We start from the raw sequence: 22,581 nt of genomic DNA, 5'->3' as shown, positions 1-22,581 counted from the left end.
CTCTTTTTGTCTTTCTCCTGGCTGAATCTATGGGAGCGTGGCAAGCCAGCTTCACGGTGAGCATTACCAGGACGTTAACCAGAAACTGTTAGACTGTTTAAAAAGAAATTCTATTAGGAACCTCTTAGGACTTTTCTGCATCCAAAATGTTTTCAAAATGTGTGTGTGTGTGTGTGTGTGTGTGTGTGTGTGTGTGTGTGTGTGTGTGTGCATGTAAGGTCAGGTACCCCCAGATTGCAGAAAAGGATGTCATATCTCCTGTTGGTAGATTTTCAGTTGCTTGTATGCTACGCAATTAAGTGCTGAGAAGCAAACTTAGAACCTCTGCAAGAACAATGTGTAATACCCTCAGCTACTGCCTCACCTCTTCAACCCCCAAACTAGCTTTCATCTGTGAACAAAGGAGACTTCAGAACTGACCAGCCATGGATGAATAAAAGAGGTTTCCCATGGTTTGCTACAGAAAGGACAAATCTGCATGAAAATTCTAACATGTATAAAGTTTGTCCCATTTGATAGACTATAAGGCTGACTAAAAGACCATGAATGCACCTTAGTCCAAATATCCTTTTTTCTTACAGCATAGCAAACTGCAGCAAATTATACCAGGAAAGGCTGAGTTCTGATGCTCAGTAGCTCACCAATCTAATTGTATTGTCTCAATATGTGAAGGACAATTGATAATTCCAGTGAGAAACAGAAACACTGAGGGAGTACTTTAACATTGTTATGGAAATATGACCCATTAGAGTCACAGCTCTTGAGACTTTGGTCAGGAAATTCTCCCCAGGTAAAAGATAGATGTGCTTAGTGGATATTCCGTGTTTCTACTATCGACAGCCTGTCAGGCACAGCTGACTCACTGCTGATTGTGGGAGGAAGACTATTTTGGTACTGCTTACTCTGCCATGTTCTAGAAATTTGAGCAATTTTCAGTAACAAATGAATAGCATATACCTGGAATATGAAATTTTTGTATTTAAGGAAATTGGTTTATTCTTACTAACTTGAAATGTAAGACTCACTTGTTTAAAGACTTTTTTTTTAAAACAAAAATTTGCAAGTCTCTGGTGAACTCAGGCTAAATTAGGTATTTGCTTCTGTTTGCTTTTCTTTATAAGAGTAATAGTTTCATGTTATTCCCATTGCTTCAAGAAAAAGTGAATATTTAACGTATTTAAATTTAGACATAAAGTTATTCATACTGTGCTACAGGGAAAAAAGAGGCCCTTTGTCTTCATTTAGTTGAGGGACAGAATAAGAAGGTAGAGAGAGAGAGAGAGAGAGAGAGAGAGAGAGAGAGAGAGAGAGAGAGAGAGAGAGAGGAAGAAGAGGAGGGGGAAGAGGAGGAGGAAGAGAAGGGGAGGAAGAGTGAGTAGGTCTTTATTATAATAATTTCCAACATGCATATTCAAATACTTAGCTACCACCAACTACTTATCAGTACCTATCAACTAGCAACTGTCCATTAGGACCTACCCATTAGCACCTATCCACAAGGAACTATAAGTACCTAACTACCCTTACCTTTCTGCCAGCACATATTCACTAGTAAGTACCATCCTGTGTCAATTCATCTGTAATTTACCCACTCTCACCTATTTATCAATACCCACCTAACAGGAACTAACATAAGTATTTCTCTAGACCTACCTGTGCACAAGCATTAATCTAGCAATACCTACTCCCTATTACCTATCCATCAACACCTATTATTACTATTTGTCTACTGGTCTATTTTTCATCCACCTATCCATGATAATCCTGTTTACCACTCTCTAAAAAATTCTCCTTATTTACACATGCCTGCCGAACAGTATCTATTGACTACTTCTTACTCATCAAGAGACATCTTACTCCTTAACACAATGCTTAAACACAAGCAAAACAGTTTATCAGAGAGCTAAGGTTGAGTGATTCCTTTAAGAAATCATACCCAAGGCAGTTTTGGTGGTTCATTACTATAATGCCAACATTTCAGAAACTGAACAAGAAAGTTGCCATGAATTTGAGCCTAGCATAAACTATGTAGTGAGTTTTGGGGTAACCTAAATATAGAATGAGACCATGGTAAAACAAAACAATAATTTATTATATTCCCATCTTTAGAATTGAGCTTGTACAGTTCATATGAAATAAATCACTGTGAAACAGGCTCTCCTCCTGAGATCTGATAGTTAAGAGAATAAATTTCAAGGCCATGATGATATTTATTCAAGTATGGTTTCTTTTAGATGTCATGCTGACCCCATGCTTATTCACATTTGCATGAGGACAGTAAATCCAATTTTTAAAAAATGAAGTTGAAAATCGTATATGTAAACAGAATTGTCAAAGGAAAGTCTTCCTGGACTTTATAATTTGATCTGTTAACTTTACTTAATAGCTCTTATACTCAGCTGTAATGCTAAGGTATCTCTGTGTGATTTGGAAACCAATTTTGGTCTCATACATATAATGGCTTACTCTCTCAGATTTGCTTCCAAGTTATTAATATTAAAAAAGAGCAGAACTAGAAAGATGGCTCAGCAGTTAAGATGGCTCAGCTCACAGGCTGCTCTTCCAGAGGTTCTGAATTCAATTCCCAGCATCCCACCATAGATGGTGCCTCACAACCATCTATATGATCTCATGCACTCGTCTGGCATTCATGTGTACATACAGATAGAGCACTTATATACATAAAATAAATCATTGGGGGAGGGAAGAGTTAGCACATGAGTTAACCTGATGGCTACATTTAATACTGACAATAAAATGCTGCCCTTCTGCTGGAGTAGATCAAAATAACAAATGGCATTTGTGATTCTGTCTGCTGTATAACTGTTGGTAAATGTGACTTAGAGATGAAGGCGATGAAGTGATGCTGTGTGTCCCAAAAATGGCAGGCAAATACTAGTTTAAGGCTAATGAGTAAAGGAGGTATCCTTATATGATAATAGATAAAGTTGATTTGTATAAAGCACATCAGTGTCTCTTCCTTAAGCTATCTAACTCTTACTTGGCAGTTCAGAGCATCTCTTGTGGGTGGAACAATGTATCAGCAACCAGAAGCATGTGTCATTTTTCCAGCTCCTGTACCAGTCCAGATTTGTTAGCTCAAAACTGCCTGCAGCCTCAGTTTCAGGGTATCTCATACGCTTTTCTGGCTTCTTTGAACATCTGCCTTACTCATGGCAAATATGAACTGAAGTCAGCACACGCACATACACAAAAATAAACAAAGCCAACATAAGATTTTTTTTAAAGAAATCTTAAAAACCATCATCTCTTTCATGGGCTCATTCTTCTCCCTCTGATAAAATACCATGGTCCCCAAATTGCCTATATCCTCTTGAAACATTGTAAATTATAAAGCCTATTAGCAAGTTTGAGGATGTGTCATTGAATATGCAAATTAATTTAGTTATAGATTCTATGCATGAACATTTGTAGTGATTACAAATATAACTAAAGATCCAGGATGCACCCATTCAAATTCTAAATCTGCTTGTATTAAAGTTCTACACCTGTGTGATATTAACCAAGATATTTCAGTAATGTCTCTCAGCTTTCTTCAATTTTAAAAGGCAGAACTAACATCATAGTTCTTCAATGTGTTAACACTGTGTTCTTTGCTCAATTAACTTATGTGGTACCACCAACCATGAAGGTCCAAGGTTCAGAGAAAAATAGTGCTATATTATAAATCAGATTGTTACTTTAATGCTATTAATTTGTATTTTAGTTAATGTTCTACAGAATGTGGGAGTGGTGTTACTGTTCTTCCTCTGCCCCCCCCCACCAAAACAAAACAAAAATAACAACTTCAGTCTTAGGATCTCTGCACTGTTTTTGTGCTGTTCTATAGGAAGCCACATGAACACACAAACATACATGCCTACACACACAAACATACACATGTAAATATACACACACACGCATTTATGTATCTGCAAACTCATAAGCAATGTATTCTAGATTTTATCTTTTGTTTAAGATTGAATAAAGATTTAGACTTTATTTTGTTGGTTCCAGAAAACAATCAACAAAAAGGATTTCCTAGATAGGATTATAACATTTATTAAATTTTGTCCAAGAATCTGTTACCTGGATACCTCTGCATGCTTTGTGTCTCTGGGGTGTTTACTTTCTTTTGAAAATTATGATTTTGGCACCAACAACTGGCTATCAGAATTGTTGGAATGAATATTAAAGCTCAGACCAGACAAAAGGATAGGAATTATGGTCCTTTTATTGGTACTTTTTTCTGACTTGCTCCCTAAATCTGACCACAGACTGGACAGATCATCACACAGGTTACCCCAAACCCAAAACACTTAATTTGTGATTAGAAAGAAAAATCATAGTTTATGCATTGAACAGCAAACTGCTGTTATTCTTTATTGTCTAGAGGATGTGCACGGTAAGTTCTTGAAAGTCATTACAAAGGGAGGAATGGAGGGGGAAGGGAGGAGGGAGAGAGGAAGGAAGGAAGGAAGGAAGGAAGGAAGGAAGGAAGAAAGGGAGGGAGGCAGGCAGGCAGGCAGGCTAACCTGTGATGTTTCCCCCATTTCACCTTCTACTACAGTCGTAATTACAGTGAATGCATTCCACTGTCAGGTTCAGATTTCTTTTATGCTCACCAGTTCCAGTTTTCACTTTTTGTCCTCACCCCAGTCATTGATTAAAGCATAGCTTTAAATACCAGCCTAATGGAAGTGGGGAGGAAGGAAACAATGAGAATTCCAAGAGAAAGTCTTTTTCTCAGGCATGCTGAAAGCCAGAGCTTCGGAGCTCTGTGGGAATCTGAGGTCACAGTATTAGGAAAGTGAATTAAGAAATCACAGCTGCAGCACCTAAACCTTTGTTCTCCTTGACTCCATTTGGGCATCTCCTACAGGAGTATACAGTATTTACCTCATCGCTCACATTACAACTTCTCTCAAGTCCCCATATCCTCTCCTCATGACCTCTTCTACAACTACTTTTGCAGTATATGTACTGCTGCGCCCCACACATGCAGACACACACACACACAGGGGAGGGGGGAGGGTAAGGAAGGGGGAGAGAGGGAGGAAGGAAGGAAAATGAATGAGAGAGAGGGAGGAAGGGACGGAGGGAGGGAGAGAGACACAGAGAAAGGAGAGAGGGAGGGAGGGAGAGAGAGAGAGAAGAGACAGAAGAGAAAGAACCAAGTCTAGTTAACTGTGCCCTTATTTTCAAGCATTTAAGTCTGACCACATAGGATTGGAGCCTCATTCGGGAAATAAGTTCTTTCTCACTCCATCACTCCATCCATTTTACAGCTCCTTGTGAAGCGTACCTGTGAGAAAATGGGTGGTGTGGTTATACTGTTGTCTAATAGACTCTTTGAGGAACACTAAGCTGTCTTCCCTCCTTCAGTTGCTACTAACTCTCTACTCTGGCTTAGCTATTCGAATCTCACAAGGCAACCTTAATTGTTCATAATTTTTAAATGTATTTTTCACTCTTTTTTTGTTTCATACTTGGAAAAAATTTGTCATAAATCTTAGTTACTGATTGTATGAGAAGGAAAGCTGTTCTGAAATCAATACTGAGCTTTCTGGGGTGGCATGTTTTTTGTTTTTTTGGTTTATAGTGCCTCATGTTTTCTCAAGTAAGCTTATAGAACTAACATTATTAACTAGTTTACTTTCTGGCTAAGTGCTCTGACTATCATAAGTCTGGTGTTGTACCCTCCACAGTAATTCCTATCTATAATATAGACACTATGTGAACTGATAGAACAACTGCTCTTCTAGAAACAGGACACCACGTCAGTAAATGTGAATCCTGCTACTCTTACCACTGCCTCTCCTTACTCTCCCTGCAACGTTCTCACCTATAAGCTTGCTCATACTCAGGAAGGTAAACGACTGAAAACCTTGTGGTGGCTTATAAAAACTTTGTTCAGACCCAAATGTTCTATTTTATTGGAATTCATTTTTCTTGCCCAGAAATGAGCATACTAGATTGCTACATTGGGTCCTATCCATGATGTACAAATGCAGGTCAATAAATACCTTCGTTATCAAGTGTTGGAATGTCGATATGGGTTGCTTTTACTTCATTAATTATTCTATAGATGCTTTTATTGTATATGTATAAAGAAACCCAACCTTGTGAGGATTAAATATTTTGCTCAATGTATTAAAACTAAGACAGAACCAACCCCTTTTCTCTATGTCCACTGATCAAGTACTTATCTCTCTCCATCTCTGATCTTCTGTCCCTCTGTAGTAAAAATGACAAGCTTAGACAAGGATCTACAAATTCAGAAGCTGGTGTTTTCCCTCAGGTGTAGAAAAAGGGAGATGTAGCACCTATTCAGATGACTGGAAGGCATTATACTCAAATGCAGTCTTGCAAGCCCTCGTGCATCCCTATTTCTTAAAGCTCTAAAAGTATATATTTGTATGACAGATTAAAGTACTGCCATATCTGTTCCTCCTCCATCCTCCTGTTTCATTACTTACCTCTCGATTACTATTGTGTTTTATATAAACAAACTTAGGTTTCTTAAAAAGCACAATGGCTATTTACATTGGAAATCTTAGGCATACAGTTCCTGACTTGTTTCTTCCCATCAGAAGAGGTTTCTGCTCATCCAAAGAGCTGTTATAATGATTCTCATCTATAACAATAGGCTATACTGTGACACCATCTACATTCAAAGGCTGAAAGCATCAACCATGGATATATTTTTGATATATTGCAATATATTTATGGATATGTTACAAGCACACATGGATTGGAAGGAAGCCAGTGAGGTTGGCTAGGTACATACATGATCCTTTATATCATCTGGCCTGTTTTTGTTCAGGTTTAGTATCAATTTCGCTTCTTCATGGAGACATAATGATAGCTACTCCACTCCAACAGGTAGTTTGCCATGTCCATCTCATGTCCAGTTTCTTAAGTCCTTGTCTGGATTCCAATGAACAAAGAAAGAGTTAGAACCTGCAAGAGCTCATTCAGAATCAAGAATGCAAGCATTCTCTTGATAGGAGGAACAGCGAGCCACAGGACCAAAGACATGAATGACTTTTTGTCCTAATTTTATTTTTTTAAATATTTTAATTTTTAAAATTCTGTGAGTGAGTGTGTGTGTATGTGTGTGTGTGTGTGTGTGTGTGTGTGTGTGTGTGTGTGTGTGTATCTTTACATGGGTCTGTGCGTATTCCTGTCAAGGCCAGGGGCAGGCATTGGGGCAACTAGAGGCACAAGCTGTTGTGAACAAGCTTACATGACTAAAGGGAACTGAACTTTAATCCTCTAAAAAGTAGTAAATTTGTCCCAACAATAAAAAATTTCTCCAACACATGGAAAGTGATTAATGTAGATTCCTACATTCTTCCCTATCTTGTCTTTTAACTTCATCTTCTTAGTGATGGCTGGCACTAATTCACATTATATAAGTGCAATTAGGGAAAGATTTTGTCTTTGACATTTTTTCCTCATTATATAGTCAGTACACACAATCTATGTTTAGTATGTTACAAGGTCACTACTGTTTGTACTAGGATATGATTGAATTAATTTCAACAGGAAATAAGAGGGTATCATTATTAGCACAAATTGAAAAAACAAACATTTAATTTTTCTTGCACTTAATATAAGCCACAACAAACGGAAGGAAAACACTCAGAGAATTACAGACCAAAATAGTACAGATATCATGTGTTTGTTGGTAATCAACCTCTTCAAACTTCATGTTTATGACAGAAAACTATTGTTGCATTTGGTTAAAAGAGTCAGCTGTTTTGTCTAAGATCATATAGCTAAGTCAAGATTAGAATATGCATCTTTCTTTTTATTGGTAATAGATTCTTCTCTTATACAATACTCCTGAACACAGTTTCTCCCCCATCCATTCCACCCAGATCTCTGAACTTCCCCTCTCTCCAAGATCTCTTGCCTTCTCCTCCTTTTTCCTTCAGAAAAGATCAAGCATCCAAGATACATCAGCCAAACACAACAAAACAAGACACAATAAGACAACCAAAAGCCCTCAAATTGAGGCTGGAAAAGGCAACATAATAGGAAGAAAAGAGTCCTGAGAGCAGGCAAATGTCAGAGACAGACATGTTCCTACTTACAGGTCTTCTGTGTATAGGTTATGACTGTTAGCTTGGTGCTATGGTATTTATGAATAAGAAGTTACTATTATTTTTACTGAAGTCCTGTTACATTTGAAGAAATGAAGAGGATAACTGGAAAAGAGAAAGACCAAGTGTTGCTGTGTTAATCTTACTGGAATACCACAACAAAATTTTGTAGCTGGGTAGTTCATGTTAAACATGTCTGTATACCTCTCCAGGCTAGAATGTCCATATTCAGGCTCTCCTTGACTTGGTTTTGGGAGAGTACATTTTCTGTCGTGGTGATTTGGAGATGGTAGCTTCACATGGAGTGTTCATGTAATATTTATATTTTATAAAAGACAGAGAGACAGGGAGTGCTTTATTTAAACCTAATTTTATCCTCAGTTGCTCTATCACCAAATAAAAATTTAAAAGTCAGATGGACAGTCAGGCATCATAATGGCAAGTTGGGGAGATATAGTTCAGTCCCTCAGAATTAGAAACATTTCTGATAGAAGACTTATAAATAAGAAAGTTTCGAGTTAGTCTTTACAAGTGTATTCCAACCCATGAGACTTTAATACTCATTTATTCAGATCATACTGTTTTTGCATACATATTAAATGACTATGTGACTTTATATTTTTAATATGAAAATTAAAGTTACAGGCTATAGTCTTTTTCTTTTATTCTTTTGCAGCAAAGGACAAATGTATAGAGTATGTTACAGGGTTTACTGAAATATGTGCTACCTTTCTTTTCTGTTACAGGCCCAACAGCTCACTGAACTGGAACAAAAGTTAGCTGTAGCCAAAAATGAACTTGAGAAAGCAGCTCTTGACAGGGTAAGTTCAAATCCATTGCAATGTTGGTTTCAGTATCACAGGGTATGCTTGCTGCTGTCTGTGATTGTCCAGGGCAGTTTTAAACATTCTGCACAAAAGCTGACTATAGAACTCCCAAATGTCCCATGTCATCCTTGGACTCCAAGTTCTCCTCATTTATTTCCTGCCTCAGTAAACTGAGTGAACTCTGTAAATTTATGACGTCATTTTTCTTTTATCTCACTGATTCATTTATTCCTTAACACCGTGGATAAACTTATTTAACGTGAAATTCATGACATTCTGTGTTAACTCTGCATGAATGAGTACAAAGAGAATGGGAGTAACCATTGATGTCAGATTGTTAAAATGTGTCTTAAGTGCCTATACCCTAGAATTACTCCTCACATTAGAGAACTGGGAAATGTGCAAAAGAATATTACATTTAGCAATAATGATGTCCATAAGAGAGAATATATATATATGTGTGTGTATATATATATATATATGTATATATGTATATATATATATATATATATATATATATATATGAGGAGAGAGAGAGAGTCATATTTTGGAATAATAGTCCAAACATAAAAATTACTAATAAAATATATTTTGTCTATAAGTAATAATTTCTCAGACACATGAAAAATATTTAAAGTATTTATGGTAATAGGATAAGTAAAATAATATATATCAAAATTTTGGACATAATTGTTTTCTGAGAAATATGGTAAATAGCCGCAAAGAACACTTGCATATATCTCATGTTTCACCCTCCACTACTGAATAGATATAGAGTAGTAGTCTGTTTATATACATATTGTGCATATGTTATATAGATCTTGGATACATGCTGCTTACATATTTGTTTGTATTATAAATATTTGTCTATCTGTGTATAATTTATGCACAGTTAGTTGAAATAAGATGTTATTAACATGCCTTTCCATATTCAATTCAGTAAAATGTTATTAACATGCCTTTCCACATTCAATTCAGTCTACTGCTAACTAATATTATTTTCTCCATATACCTGTAATTCTCAAAATAATTTTGATCAAACTTAAAGTGTTCTGCCCTCTGTCAAGAACTGTCTATGCTGTGATCACTGTTTAGTGATTATGTTATCAATAATATTGAACAAGGAAACCATTGCATTTGTGGACTAGTATTTTCAATAATTCATGATATGAACTCAGAGGACTTGTAAAAAAAGAAATTGACTTATAATTACCCAATTTTTACTGTGTTTTTGTTGTGGAACAAACAGGAAAGAGTCGATGTAGGATTGATTCTCTTTGAAGATCTTCAGGTTTCATACTTTAGGAAACCTAATACTTGTGCATATTTTGATGCTATAGCATATACCTGGCACTGTGTGATAGGTTTGAAGACCAGTCTAAATTCTGCTGTTTAGGGATATTACTCTGTCTCTCATTAGCACATTTCTCCACTTTGTTATGATCCACCCACCTTCACAGCTTACATATGTGACATCTCAGACATAGTATGTAGACTGTGTCATAACAGAGAAGTTAGAAAGGAGATTTGGAGCACTGAGACAAATTAATATTTAAATAAGTAAGTAGATATATCCTCAATCTAGGTTTTTTTGGAATGGATATTTATTAATTTATTCAAATCATTAACATTTGATAATTCAGGGTACCCTGGCTTTCATTCTATGGGATAGGTCAGGCATAATTCATTTTTCCAAAATTAGTTTTATAAAATTTAATTTATCATTTTCCAGTGATGTTCACCTCATCTCACACAGCATACTCTCTGTCACTTTTTATAAAGGACATGGAAATTGTGTAGATCTGGTGGAAAGAGAAAACCAAGAAGAACATGCAATTCACACTTAACAACTTTTCCCTGTTTCTGCTGCCACTTTCTCTGAGGGTGGGGGGATGCATTAATATCCCAAGAAGATACTGAGTCCTCAAGTTCCTGAGGCAGTTTCCCAACTTCTAAGATGTTATCATTTATGGCCATTGAATTATTTTTTCCTTATATGTTCTCCCTTATTGGATGCTAGAAAATTATTAAATTTATCAGTGGTTATACAGTTTTCAAACAGCTTTGGTGACATGCTATTATGTTGAGCATTACAGGAATCAGAAAGTGTATTTGAATGTTTCCATCTCAAATATAATGAACCAATCAGAAGGAATTGCAAATACTTATGGATACCACCAAATCTCAGAGCCATAAGACACTGTATTAGTTAGAAATGGGCTTATACCACAAAACCTGGGGCTACTGCAGAGTGGTTCCTTCCCCTTTAGTTCTGTGCCCTTGTCCCATTATTCATCACTGTCATGTGCACCCTTGTGCAGTGAGCTCATACCCTGCCATAGCCTGTATTAGTCTGGGAGTCTGAGAGTTGAAAGTCGCCAGGGAAAGTACCCCTGTGTTTAAGTAATCACTTTTGTTGATTGGCCATGTTCAGACCTTCCCAGTGCTATGCTTCATAGAGGTCAGCCACAGCACTTAGATTTTAAAGGTGATTTGAGAGTTATGTGCATAAAAACTAAACTGATGGGAATATTGCCTGTCACATGGAAAAAAAATCCAGAAAGCTTATCCATTAGTGTTATCAGTGAATAAGGTAAGATTGCTTTTCTGTGAAGAGAATTTTGTCTTTAACCTTTAATATTCTGTCACCTCTTTTTGGTACATAGAGCTATAAAAAGCATTTCCCATAATTAGGGATTGATTTTAGGAAATAGAAAGCAAGATACAAATAAGGTTTAAGAACTACAGCTCTAAATCCAGGTGGAAAGGGTCTATCAATCTAAAATGGACAAAAACTATAGTTTAAAAGAATTGTTCCTCCCCACTCTTATCATATTTATATAAGACATTTTCCTTGCCTTTTACATTTTAGCTATTCTGTGTCTCAACCTTCACATAAATACTGTGAGAACATCTTCACATTCCAACTTGTCCTCACTCTTCTTTCTAATGAATGAAGTGTTCGTTTATTGTACCAAAATAAACAAAACAAAACCAAAGAAAACCCTCAATATCTCTGAATCAATTCTGAGTTTTCAGAAAATGTTTTATTTATTCAGCTACCATTGAAGTATATTGACAAGTTAGGCATTTTAGCTACAAAATTCCCAACTTCAAGAGTGGAGGGTACAACAAATGGGAGAAATGGCTTGAGATGAGGAAGAAAACAATAAACCAAGACTTACATGAGAAAAGAATAGTTCTCTTCTAGATCCAGAGGAAATAGACACAGAGGAAAGCATGCTAAGTATGTTATCTCAAATTCCATTTAGGTACGTCTTGTTATAGTAAACTTCAAAGTAAATAGTTACCTGAAGGTTCAGTATAGTGGAAGGATACTGAGGACGTAATAGGCTATGCTGTCAGATCACTGTTGTTCCTGGCCCTGTGTAAACACAACACTGACAGCATTAGAAGAAGGCTTGTTCAGGTAAAAGCTCTTTTTTGGGGAGGGAGGGTTAGAAAGTGGATGACATTAATTCTGGTGACAAATGTCAGACCATGGTCTCTGGTAGGATCCACCTAGAATGTCAACAAAGAACTGTACCAAAATTTAAGAAAAGTGGTCCTGGTGCAGTCTGTAGTCCAAAGAATAAAACCCAGGAGGGAAAACCTTAAGAACAGCTTGAAGCAAAATGCATACTCTCTTCACCCTCCTGAATGGGTATGGAGTTTGTGTGTGTCATTTTTCATTAGTTTTAGCATCTTAATTGAGTTATTGCTCTGACTTAGAGATGTATTAACAACTGAGAATGCATTTTAATCCCTCCAGCACCAAGACCATCAAATAAATGCCTTGGAAGTTCCCTGTGCTCAGGCATTCTATTTTCAAATGGCTTTGCACGGCTTCCCCTAGAACCTTCTAGGAATGAAGGTCTAACCTAAATATCCCTTCCTATTGTCCCCATGCAGAGTGTGTAGTTTCACCTTAACAGTGCCAGTCTCTTGAAAAGGTATATGCAGTTTACCTTCCTACCACTGCCTACCACTTTAACCATAACTGTGTGCATTTTCTCACTGAATTATGTCACATCCTTCTGCTGAATTCTTTGCTTTGAAGACCTGTAATAAGCCTCACTAAATACAATGGACGAGATCCCTTTCACAGCCTCATAGTTATCTCTGGAAATGTTCTCCATTAAACCAGATAGTTCATTGCTTTTTAATTAATCCACAGGCACATTTCATTATAGAAGCAGAATACAGCCAGCATATTTGCCAGGATGGAACATATGTGGCCTCTTGACCAATATCTGACACTGTCCTTCTTGCCCTCTGAAGTCTCCTGAATTTCATTTCTGCTGGGATACTGGGCTTCGACAACCCCACTAGAATCACATACCAAATTTTGCTTTTAGTTTCCTATATTTATGTGGCTTGAGGTTTTAAACTGTTCTGCATCGACTTGCAAGCTAGTTCCAATGGTTTATAGCAACATGATCAGGTCTATAGCAGCCAGAAACTAATAGCTTGGTACCCATTTTCTGCATTCATTCTTTTTCTTATCAATGCAACCAAATATCTGGTGAAACGTAGGTTAAAGACAAAAGGATTTAGCCCGTCTCATGGTTTGAGAGGTTCCATGTGTATCCAAACTTTTTGCAATGTGAAATGGTATTGTGTATACAGTATCCAATGAATATCGGACCACATTCATAGCTCATGAGAATGCCTAAGACACTCCTATGTCATCCTGGGAAGCAATCTCATGGTAGCAAGAATGGCTCTCAGACGCAGCAGGGATGCAGTTGGGTGCTTGATCAAATCCTAGCTGATCAGGCAGCAGAAAGAGATGAAGGGAGTGGAAAGGAGCATGGGGGAGGGAAGGAGAGAGAGGTGGTGAGGATAGATCAGGCCAAACATATGGTCATGATATTTCTGCTTAAGGCCTGTATCCTATCCCTTCATCCTAGGCTCCCGATCCATCACTGACACCAGCTGTGCACAAGGTACTCAAATACAGAACCAAGTATAGATAGCACATTGAAACAGGACAAGGAACTTCATTTGAAAACCTGTCTGTAGTTGAACGGAGTGAGTGTAGGCTCAGACCACTATGGGAAATGATAAGAAACACACGTAAAGATGTCACTCCTTCCCTCTCTTTCAGGACTCACAGATGAAAGCAATGAAAGAGACCGTACAGCTCTGCTTGTCATCGGTTTTCCGTGATCAGCCTCCTCCTCTGAGTCTCTTCCCATCGAATCCAACCCAGATGTTACATCCACCCAGGACAATTGCTTCCAGGATTCCAGAAACAAGGACAAAAAGCAAGGTACTACTTTTGCTTGTGTTACCAGCAATGAAAGTAAAGCGTTGTCTTAAAGGTTCACCATGTACACTCACCACACTGGACCCAAGTAGGACACCAAATTCACCTACTGATCAGGCAGTTCCCAAAAGCTGCAGTTCCAGAGAAGGCAGATGGCAGAAAGCAATGTTTCATTACCAAAGACCTTGTTTAGTATGCAGGAAATTGTCTTTGTCGACATTACTACAGCAACAACAAAAAAGGTAGAAAAATAATGAATTTTAGGTAACTTTTAAAAAGACTAGTATTACACTTCTCATAAGCCACACAGATATGAACTTTCTTTGAAAATCTAAGCAACATTCCTCATGCATGTTAAAATTAAGTATATAACATTCAGGCCACGAGAATCATTTTACAGTACGTAAAGATATTCTGACCCACACAAAAAAAATCACCACAAAGCTTTTCAATTAGATAATTTTGTGTTGGCTTCCACTCACTTTTATAAGAGGAATTTTGATGAGCCTCCCTGTTTCAGAACAACGGATCTACAAGTTGTCTCATCAAATACCATGATACCTGACTATCAGAGGAGACTCTGGGGCTTCTACCCTACTTTGTTTTGGTCTCTACAAAAACCTATTCTTGGGCTCTGTGTGTAAATAAACACAGAAGGCCTGAAAGAGCTGTTGAAGAGAGGAGTTTTGTTTCAGCCGGTGCTATTGAGAGGATGGCCTCCCTAGTTATTCGCTATTACGATGTACATTGTGCAGAGCAGCCTGATGCAGAAATCCAAGCTATAAAAGTAAGGGATAAAAACACTTGTGAAATATGAGTGCAAAAGGTGAACTCTGTGCTACCCATGAGCTTACTTCCTGTTTATTTCTTACTCTTCTTATTCTAGCACTTGTCACTCGCAATTGTGGACATAAGAGATTTATTTTATGCAATCTCTTGATACATTAACATACCATCCTGCAAAAAAGTTCATGAAACTGTATTTCTTCTGTGTCGTTTTATCACCTTTGCTCTTGAAAGATACTCACAATTAAAAAAAAAATGTTTTGATGGGAAACAAACATTCTGGACACTCTAGGTTTAAAATATTTGATTATTTATATTGTGAAATAATGCAAGCATATAAAACTATACTATTCTATGTTCTTCAGAGAAGATCCTCAGTAAATTTCTTGAAATGACTGAATGCACACTCCCCACACAATCACATAGTAACGGGTAAGCCATGGCCTGGTTTCTTTAGTGCTACACTTGGAACAGGACAATCCCTCATCTAAAACTGATGACTTCCTGCAAAGTATCCCCTCAATTTTGTGATCATGTGACTTTTGTCTCCAACTCAAATTATATATAATTGCCTAACTCACTTATAGATCTGGGTTTTTTAAGACCTTGGATATATGGAGGAATTTACTGAGGGTGACTTCTATTGATTTTCTAGGATTTAATGTATGTCCTGTCATTGAAATTAATAAATGTTTATTATCTGTCTTTGTTTAACACTGAAAAGAGCAGGAAGGATTTAAGCAAGCAGTTTGTAGATTGCGTATTTTTCAAAAACCAATAATAAAAAATCCAATTGTTTAAGATGAATTTCAATAAATCTAGGATAATGTAATATGCAGTATTGTATTTTAGAGATTAACATTAAAAGCTTTTCTAATGTTTATGTTTTGCCTATGTTCTTCATCTTTTTAATAGTAGCAGAAATTGTGTTTTATGTGTGCTCAGGGCATAATCTCTTTGCAGGCACCTAGCAAACAATATTGTTCTAAGTCCTGAATCATATAACATGGTGTAGTATATAGAAGAAAATCAAACCCATCACTCATGAGAGACTTTTTCTCTATAAAAGAAATGTAACATGCTTTGTGGGTGGAGGTAGAGATTGAGCACAGGGATTTGCACAACCTAGGCAAATAATTTTCTTTGAGCCCAAACATTGTTTGCTTGCTTGTTTTTCTGTTTGAGATAGCATTGCACCACCTACATCTGGCTAGCTTGAAACTCTCCACATGGACCAGGTTGGACTTGAATTGACAGAGATTTGCCAGTCTCTATGGAGTGCTGGGACTAAAGGTTTAGCTCATATGTAATTTTTAAATTATCATATTTAACTCATTAGCCATTAAAGAGAGTTCCATGTAGCCCATGAAGTAGTGTGCCTGACAGAGACTTGTCTAGTAGTCACCCTACTGTCTCTTTGGATCTGAGATAGCTATATTAATGTGACCACTTAAGGGTTCTGTCTCCCATGCTACTGCACTGATTTTTATCAATTAGATCTACTTTTCATTTAGTATATTTAATTTTAAATTTGCAATACAGTGTACAAAATGATGTCTTTTATTCTGATGTTTTCATACCTGTAAGTTTTATACATTGTTAAATAACCACACAGAATAACCCTCCTTTGCATTTGCTTCTTCCTGTTGGTCATCCTTCTCCAAATAGCCTTTTCCTATTTCTCTCTATACTAATATATAATATAATATATATAATTATGTATTTAGTCTCTATACAGTATCTATCTAGCTACCTAGTACTTCTCATCACCGGTCTATGATCTAGAAGTCATCTAGTTATCCATCTATCTATTCTATCTCTATCTTTTATCTAGCACTCTACTGTCATCCACCCAATAGAGGAAAAAATGTGTTATTTTTCTTGCTGCGTCTGGTTTATTTTGTTAATACAATGAATTACAGCTTTACACATTTTTCTGAAGATTACATAAACTTGTGTTCTATGGGTTAGTGACCTTAATTGTGTTTAGGTACCATAGTTTCTTTTGATTGTCATCTGTTGATTGATGCTTATATTAGTTCCATACTCTGACTATTGCTATTAAACTAAAATGAGTATGTTGTGCACATTATCTCTAAAGTACGTAGATACTGTGTGTGAATCTTTACAGTATGCAGATATTGTATGTTCATCTCATACCCAGACATTGTGTGTGCATCTCCACACTATGCAGATACTATGTGCACCTCTCTACACTGTGCAGATACTATGTGCACATCTCTACAGTGTGCAGATACTGTGTGTGCATCTTTATAGTATGCAGATACTGTGGGTGCACTCTATAGTATGCAGGTAGGATGTGTGCATCTGTACAGTAAACAGAAACTGTATACTTATAGAGACGTGTGCATCTCTATAGAATGCAGATATGTTTGTATCTCTGTGGTATTTGGATACAGAGTACTTTGTATTGTAACAGAAGAGTTTTGCTGGTTTCAGCGTTATGAGGAATTTTCATTCCTATTTGCATATTCTAACTGCACATTTTATATCCCCACTAGCAAGGAATAAAAGTTCTTTCTTCATATTCTTGCCAATGTTAGTTGTTCGATTTCTGAGTTATAGCCATTCTGACCGAGATGGACTCTGTGCAGTTTTCAGCGTTTATATCTCTTTATTGAGTACTATCTGATTCACTTGTCTGCTTATTTTAAGCATTAATTTGCTGATTTTTTGTATATTTTAGAGCTCAATTCCTTGTTAAGTAAGTATTTATCCAGGATTTTCTCTAATTCAGTCAGCTGCCTCATCACTCTGCTAATTGTTTACTTCACTGTACAGAAACACTTCCATTTCATGTGGCCTTGTGTGTCAACTATTATCTTTGTTTTCTGGACTCTCTGGTGTCCTTTCAGTCAGTCTTTGTTTATGAATCAGTCTTGAAATGTCTTCCAATGACAGTTTCAAAGCATTAGATCTTACGTTAATCTCATTGCGCCATTGAATAGTATTGTATGCGGTGAGAGATAAGGATCTAATCCCATTCTTATGCATATTAATATCCAGTTTTCTCAACACAAGCTTTGCAAAGGCTGTTTCTTCTCCAATGTGTGTTTTAAATATCTGTTTTTGTTAGGATATGCCTTTCTGTAAAGAGATACCACGACCAAGACAACTCTTAGAAAGGACAACATTTAATTAGGGCTGGTTTACAGTTTCAGAGGTTTAGTTCATTATCATCATAGCAGGAAGCACGCCAACATGCAAGCAGACATGATGCTGGAGGAGCCACATCTTGATCCTAACACAATCAGGAGGAGACTGGTTTCTGCAGGCAACCAGGACTACAGGCATTCAGCACTGGGTAGAGCTTGATCATAGGACCTCAAGGGCAACCTCCACAGTCACACACACACACACACACACACACACACACACACACACACACACACACACACACACATCCTCTAACAAGCTACTCCAGCACACACCTCCTAATAGTACCATTCCCAGGAACAATTATATTCAAACTACCACAATATCTTGTTGAAAACAAATTGCTTGTCACTGTTGAGCTTATTCTAGGGCCCTCTCTTCTTTTCAACACCTCTCATTTGTTATTGATGCCAGTACTGTGTTGGTTTGGATACTACGGCTTTGTAGACTGGTTTGAATAAAGTCTTATTTTAGCTCCAGTATTTCTTCTTTGTTTAGTACTGTTCAGGCCATTTACACTAATCTATACTTCTGTATTCACTTAAGGATGGCCCCCTAGTTCTGAGAAAGTCTCGCTACAGTTTTCATTAAGGCTACATCCAACAATCAATCACTTTCACTTCAGTAACACAGCCATTGAAAGAATATTAGTTCTGCTGATTCTTGTCCATGGGAGTGCTCTACCTCCTCCAGTGCCCTCTTTAATTCTTTCTACATTGTTGCACATTTTCCATTGTAGAGTTCTTTCCCTTTGGTTATGTCTGTTTTGCTATTTTAGTTTTCTCTTGAAACTATTATGGATGTGTTTTTCTTCCTGATCTTGTCCTCAGCATTTGAAATGTTCCTCAGTGGTGTTTTGTATGGCTTTTCCTGAAATTTAAGAAACATCTAAAACAACAATTTTGAAGCTAAATTTTGAGAAAAATAACTCAACTAGTAACATTTGATGCTGCTGTATTCCTTCTATGAAGTTCATGACATAAACTTTCTGTTTCTATCCAAGGGGTGTGTGTGTGTGTGTGTGTGTGTGTGTGTGTGTGTGTGTGTGTGTGTGTGTGTATGTGTGTTTGCATGTATGTGGTGTATGTATATGTGGTACAATATGTTGTATAATGTGATATTTAAGTATATGTTTATATATTTTGAAGACAATTATTCTTGACACTACTACAGAATTATAAGTTTATTGGAGAAAGCAAAATAATTTGTAAGTTTTCTCCTCATTTTTGAACTCATTTTCTTGGCTACTCTAGCATGCCTACTATATGAGCCATCAGTCCTATAGCTCATTCATGATCTACTATGTTCCTGTCACCTACACTGTAGCATGACTGCTGCATGAGCCATCATTTTATTGCTCATGCCCGCTTTTCAATGGTCCTGCCTCCTGTGTTGCTCCTGAGTACATGCAGTTATCCCTTCTTACTCTCTATCATCACACCCTCCGCCATCATTAATACCTCATTCTCCCTGACTTTGGTGCATACTTTTTAATCTTTTCAGGAAGATACTATTATGCTACCACTGCTGTGACAGCTGAGGACTTGTACCTCATGCCTCAGTTACAGAAGTATATGCTGTCTACCTTGTCCTCAATAAGGTGACTGAGCTTATCTTCTTGATCTACCTGGCATGGTGTTTTCAGAGAATTAACTTGAAATTGGGTTAATGTGTGTTCCTTTTCTTACTTAAATAGTTCTGAAAAATATTTCTCATTGAATGTTGCGCTCAACAATAAATGCATAAAAGTGTTCTGGACTCTCAGAGTAACTTTTGAAATTTTGTGGATCTGTACAAGGTAGATGACCAAGTCTTTTATTTTAATTTTTAAACTTAACATTGGTATTTAGGATTCCATGATCTAAATAGCTTTGATGAGAGACAAAGATTAAGTATGCTATTGTTTCTATATGTGTCCAAGAGCATGTATTTGTCATGTCTTTGCTAAAGCACTTGTTTTATACATAATTGTGTTTGAATAGAAAGGTAGGAAGAAAAGAATAAACTGAAAATATAATTTCCATTTTGTACAAACTGAACATTACTAGAGAGAAAAAAGCAAACCGTTAAAGCTGATTTCTTTTAGTCATGTGACACATGATGTCAGCTTGACTATGGTGGAGAAAAAAAGGTAACTGGATCTCGGTATGCTGAAGGGGAGAACTATTGTAAACTCATGGTGAAATGTGTTACTGAGGTGTACAGCCTGTATGATCTTTTCATTCCAGTGGAAGAAGTACAGAGAGGAAACCAAGGTGGCACTCTGAGTGCATACATAGATAACAAGAACAGCAAGGGAGGTTTTGAGAAGAAAACCAATTGGCATGCATTCCTGGGTAATTGTCAGAAACCCTGAGTGCAATTGTGTTCAGTGATGTCATGTTTTGATCTGGAACAAATGGGAGCTTACAAGTAGGATTTGAAAACCTCAACATAAATAAAATTTTAATGTGGGACACATTTGAAATTACCCAATGAGAAGGAAAAGGCAAGGGCTTCATGGGACAGACATGTGAAAAATGATGTATGCCTGACTTTAGGATCAAAGTCAGAGATAGACTCTTGATGGTGAAATTATATTCCTTACCCCTCTCTTTTGCTGAGGTCATCATTGTTTATGTTTGAACTAAGAAGCATGCTTTTCCTATGCTGGTCTTAACAATGAAAAATCAGAATATGTGTCACTGTGGACTTTAGAATGTAAAATGTTCCAGTGGTCTGCTGGGACTGGTTTATAAATAAGTGGGAGTATAAATGTGGAATCTGTGAATTTTATACTCATCACTAGCAATCATGGCCCTCATTAATTACTAATTATACACTCACAATGAAGTAAGTTTTATTAAAGTCAATATTCTAACAAAGGTTACTAAACAGTATAAATACATATGTTTCTGTAATATTGTCTATTTGATCTATGCAATGAAAATATATATATGCTATAGTTCTCTGGGATAGACTGAAGTGCATAGCATTTACACTGTTAAAATTGATAGACACTGTAAATCAGAATTTTCCTAAACTGCAGAGTTAGAATACAACATTATGCTTTATGAATGTGTATATATGTGTATACAGTGTGTGCATGTCTGTATGGGTAGTATATTTGAAACATTAACATTTCATTATTGCCAACATATATGAAATGCAAACACCGATAAGTATATTGATTTTATTCTCTTCTACTACTTATATGACAGAGCTAAACACATAGCGATATGCTGTAAAAGTAAGATAGTTATAAAATTAACAAAGAAAAAGAAAAGATAATTTTGTATATTATTCATATAATTTTTAATTAATCATAGCTTTTCGTAAGGTTGGGGAGTCCTGCATCTGCTCCTCCACAGGGCATTGCCGCTGCAGGCAGGACGTGCGAGTTGACCGTGCTTACCCCAGGCCATAGCTAGGTGGGTGTCAGGCTGTAGGGAAGCTGCAGGACACTGCTCTGGGGATAGGGAAGCACAGTCTGAGGTGCAGGACAGTCTGAGCTGATTCAGGGTCCCGGGCCCTACAACAAGGCCAGGGGCCATCTAGTTCTCAGGCTCTCTGATATCCAGCTGCCACTGGATACCACAGAAAAACTAAGAATGGCATTGAGGCCCACAGGCTAAGCCTGGGGCCAAGGGGGAAAAGAAGGGAGCTCTGGCTGGGAGAGGTTTTGGCTTGTCAGCAGTTGAGTACAGACTTGGACTTGGCTTGGTGGTAGCCTGGCTGGGCACACAGAGATTAAAAGGTGGCTCTATAGGCGAAGGTCTTTTCCAAGGCTCCACAAAGTGGATCCCAATGAAAAAAGGTAGTCCATGGTTTCAAGGCATTTATTGTCATGGCGGAGAGTTGGTGAGTAAAACCATACCCCACTTCTCAGGGTAGGCCTAAGATTAAATAGCTTTTACAAGGAAATGTGTCTGGGAAGGAAAGCTTATTGGCTAAGACCTCCAGGCCTTTAGATACCTCATTAAAATGGAGATCTGTCTTGAGTCTATGTGACCATAGGTCACACCCTCTATAGGTGGAGGATCTTTGGGATTTGCCTTTACATGAATAATGACCACAAATCTATGGGGGACTGTGGCTGGTGACCGGGGCCTGGTGCCCTAGAATCAGGCAAAATGCCTACCTTCCCTTCAGGGTCTCTGGGGTTTCAAGCCCTAGCTCTGTGGGAACCAGGCTACCTCTCACAGTCCCGCAGCTTTTTATATAAAATATTAAATATGGATGTATATCATTTAAAATATAAAAATACAAGGAAAGGAGCAGGAAACATATTACCTAAAGTTCTACCACTTTACATGAAATTACATTAATCCAGCAGTAATACACTGGTGGATTGTGTGTGTATGTGCGTTTAAATGTGCATCTGCATAATGTGTGTGTGCATGTGTACATATGTGTGTATTTGCATGTA

At 37.2% G+C, this 22,581-nt stretch overlaps 1 protein-coding gene across 1 annotated transcript in view; it reads left to right on the top strand.

Moving 5' to 3' along the window:
* The window catches only part of Luzp2 (leucine zipper protein 2), a 372,256-nt gene that overhangs the window by 305,387 nt on the left and 44,288 nt on the right, over positions 1–22,581 (top strand). Inside the window, exons 8-9 of the mRNA XM_032893527.1 lie at positions 8,858–8,932; positions 14,049–14,213. Coding sequence (XP_032749418.1) covers positions 8,858–8,932; positions 14,049–14,213 — 240 coding nt within the window. The remainder of the gene's footprint in view (positions 1–8,857; positions 8,933–14,048; positions 14,214–22,581) is intronic.

The sequence above is a fragment of the Rattus rattus genome, chromosome 2 (assembly GCF_011064425.1).
Source record: "Rattus rattus isolate New Zealand chromosome 2, Rrattus_CSIRO_v1, whole genome shotgun sequence".
Lineage (NCBI taxonomy): Eukaryota > Metazoa > Chordata > Mammalia > Rodentia > Muridae > Rattus > Rattus rattus.
Note: the sequence above shows the minus strand (reverse complement) of the source record. Positions and strands in the feature narration are given on the sequence as shown.